Source organism: Octopus bimaculoides, chromosome 3 (genome assembly GCF_001194135.2).
Source record: "Octopus bimaculoides isolate UCB-OBI-ISO-001 chromosome 3, ASM119413v2, whole genome shotgun sequence".
Taxonomy (NCBI): Eukaryota; Metazoa; Mollusca; class Cephalopoda; order Octopoda; family Octopodidae; genus Octopus; species Octopus bimaculoides.
In genome coordinates this window covers 119658632-119661862 of record NC_068983.1, presented here as the reverse complement: position 1 = coordinate 119661862, position 3231 = coordinate 119658632, and the positions used below count along the sequence as shown (strand labels likewise).

Sequence of the window (3231 nt, the reverse complement as noted above, 5' to 3'; positions counted from 1 at the left end):
GCTCTACTCATACCCACATATAGCTGGTCGTGCGTGAACAGGGCAGACAGCAGTAGTTACCAGAGCAAAAATCATCACTGTTCACTGTAGACACGGTCCTTCACAACCGATCAGCTATTATTTTGTAAACAATGTTACGAAACGCTCCACCATGGCCGCAGTCACATGACAGAAACAAGTAAAGCAATAAAATCTATGCCATTTTCATCCCAAGCAAGGCCGGGTATCTCTGCTAGTTTATAATATAACAGGAAATTACCTCATATACAAAAATAATAGTCTTTTTATAAGGATATTTACTGATTGACATTTCTCATTCCATTTTACAGCTGATGAATTTGATGGCAATTTTGAGATGGCAAATACAAAAGAGAAACGCTTATACATGGTAGATGCTGGTCTCACTTTCAACTCTCCTTTTCCTTTGATACTACGACCCCAGCGAGGTGTAAAACTCATATTATCTTTTGACTTCAGCGCACGAGACTCTGATGATGCAGAACCATTCAAAGTAGGTATAATCTGTATGTCTAATCTAAGAATTTTCTTGAGAACAATCTTAATAGTACAAATATTACCCATGAATTGGAAGCATTTCTTATGCAATAAAGCTTCAACTGTTGGATTTAATGTTTGAATCATATAATTATCATCCATTGCCATTATTTAATGTTAATCTTCCATACTGGCATTCAATATTCAATTTTAAAAAGTTTAGTTTATGTTAAATATATTAGAACCTCTCTAATTTGATTTTTTTTATCTACCTGTTCTAAATCTATTCAAAGAAGATTACCACTAAATCTGGTTTAATTATTGCAGGAACTTTTGTTGGCTGAAAAGTGGGCTCGAATAAACAACTTACCTTTCCCTCCTATTGATACTTCAGTCTTTGAAAAAGAAGGAATGAAAGAATTATATATCTTCCGTCATCCAGATGACCCATACTGCCCAGTGGTCATGCATTTTGTGTTGTGTAACTTAAAATTCAGACAGTTTAAGGAACCAGGTAAAAACTGACTTAGTATTCATATTCATCTGTGGTAACATGTGAAATTTATTTTTATTAAATAGAGTATCTTTATCAGAGATTGCATTTAAGCTTTTTGGTAGCAGTTGCATTGCAATGATACAATAAAAGATGAAATTGCATCCACAACATGGAAATGCATATACTGTGATAAAAATAAATATTCCAGAACCAATATTAAGGATTACTTAAATAAATGCATGGCTGTGAGGTTAAGAATATGCTAAACTCACAAGAGCAACTTGATAAATATGAAAGCCTGCGAGAGAGTCCATTCCTGTTAAGTGGCACATTTAATGCATTACCAGGTCATCTAGACCATGGGTACCATTAGTAGAGTCCACTTTGTTGTAATCATTCAAGCAAGAACTCCAGTCTGAGAACAACTTCCTTAATTTTCCCTACAAGTCTTGGATGCCCAAAAAGGATCCAGAATGCTTGCTTCATCATTGCCGTCGTCATCGTCATCATTTAACGTCCATCTTCCATGCCAACATAGGTTGAATGGCTTGACAGGAGCTGGTAAGGCCAGGGACCACATCAAGTTCCATAGTCTGTTTTGGTTTGGTTTTTATGGCTGGATGCCCCTCCTCCAATACCAACCACTCTACAGAGTGTACTGGGTGCTTTTTATGTAGCTCTATCACAGATGCTTTTTTAAGTGGCCCCAGCACCAATGCTTTTTACATGGTACCTTGGTTTTAGTGTCTCCAATTCTGTTGTGATGAGTGAATCTTCTCAAGTACAACAATGTACAACACATCTCAGTCCCCTATCATCTCCAGAAGGTTCAGCATTTTGAGATCAGCTTTCAAAATTTCCTTTCATATCTTCCTGGGTATCCTTTTTCCATAACTTCCCTCCACTTACTTCCTTTGACTAAGCAATTAGTAGATGTTATAAAAAAAGACATTATTTTAGAAGCAGTTAAATCACCTTACAGACTCATATAAAGCAGGTTAAATATGTTCTTTAAATGATAATCATAAATTCTTTTCAAAATATTGAATACAAGATTAAAAACATTCCACTTTGTATTTCATGATGATCAAAAACGAGAGTTTAAGCCAATATAAGTACATTCATAATAATTCATAATCCAATACCTTATCAATTTTATGACTTTATTACAATATTAATCAACTTTTGCTTTATTTTCTGAAGGTGTTCCAAGAGAAACACAAGAGGAAAAAGAATTTGCAGACTTCAACATTTATGATGATCCAGACACACCATATTCAACATTTAACTTCAGCTATAATAATCTGGCTTTTGATCGACTGACAAAACTTACAGAATTCAACACATTGTTACACATAGATGACATTAAGGAATGTATTGCTCAGCAAGTTGAACTGAACAGATTCTTGCCAAAGAAAGTGCCAGTTCAGTTCAAGAATGTCAAACGTCTTCCCATCAAATCTGTTGACAATCAAAACAAACTGAAACAATATATTCAACAAATGAAGCGCTCCAACACTGCCCATTCTGTTGAGCTGGAAAGAAAATATAGCAAACAATCAGTAAATAGAAAAAAACAAACACAGACAAGACAGCATTTAACAAGAGGTCAACGTTCAATGAAATTGTCATGTAATTTACCAATGAGAGAAATTAATAGAGTATCATGTAAATCTGTATATTTTGACTCAAAAGAAAGTCTTAGTGATACCAGTGAGAGTTCTGATGAAGAATACTCATCTCCTTTATAATCAAATCATGGTGAATATGAATTGGTTACACAGTGCAGTACAACATTTCTCAGATGTTTTTAACAAAGCATTATATCATTGTAACATATCATTCTACATAAAATTTTGTTAGAGCATTTTATAATATTATTATATCCTTGAATTTTGATAAAGCATTGTCATTACATTATATGCATACCATATATATATATATCATCATCATCATCATCATCGTTTAACGTCCGCTTTCCATGCTAGCATGGGTTGGATGACTTGACTGAGGACTGGTGAAACCGGATGGCAACACCAGGCTCCAATCTAAATTTGGCAGTTTCTACAGCTGGATGCCCTTCCTAACGCCAACCACTCAGAGAGTGTAGTAGGTGCTTTTACGTGTCACCTGCACGAAGGCCAGTCAGGCGATACTGGCAACGGCCACGCTCGAAATGGTGTCTTTTATGTGCCACCCGCACAAGCCAGTCCAGGGGCACTGGCAACGATCTCGCTCGA

General features: G+C 35.7%; 1 protein-coding gene across 1 annotated transcript in view; it reads left to right on the top strand.

Moving 5' to 3' along the window:
• LOC106876643 (cytosolic phospholipase A2) overlaps positions 1–2866 on the top strand; it is a gene marked incomplete at its 5' end in the record, with an annotated part of 48139 nt that extends 45273 nt beyond the window's left edge. Inside the window, 3 exons of the mRNA XM_052966783.1 lie at positions 330–511; positions 823–1009; positions 2195–2866. Of these exons, the coding sequence (XP_052822743.1) occupies positions 330–511; positions 823–1009; positions 2195–2742 (917 nt within the window). The remainder of the gene's footprint in view (positions 1–329; positions 512–822; positions 1010–2194) is intronic.
• Between the last annotated feature and the right edge of the window lie 365 nt (positions 2867–3231).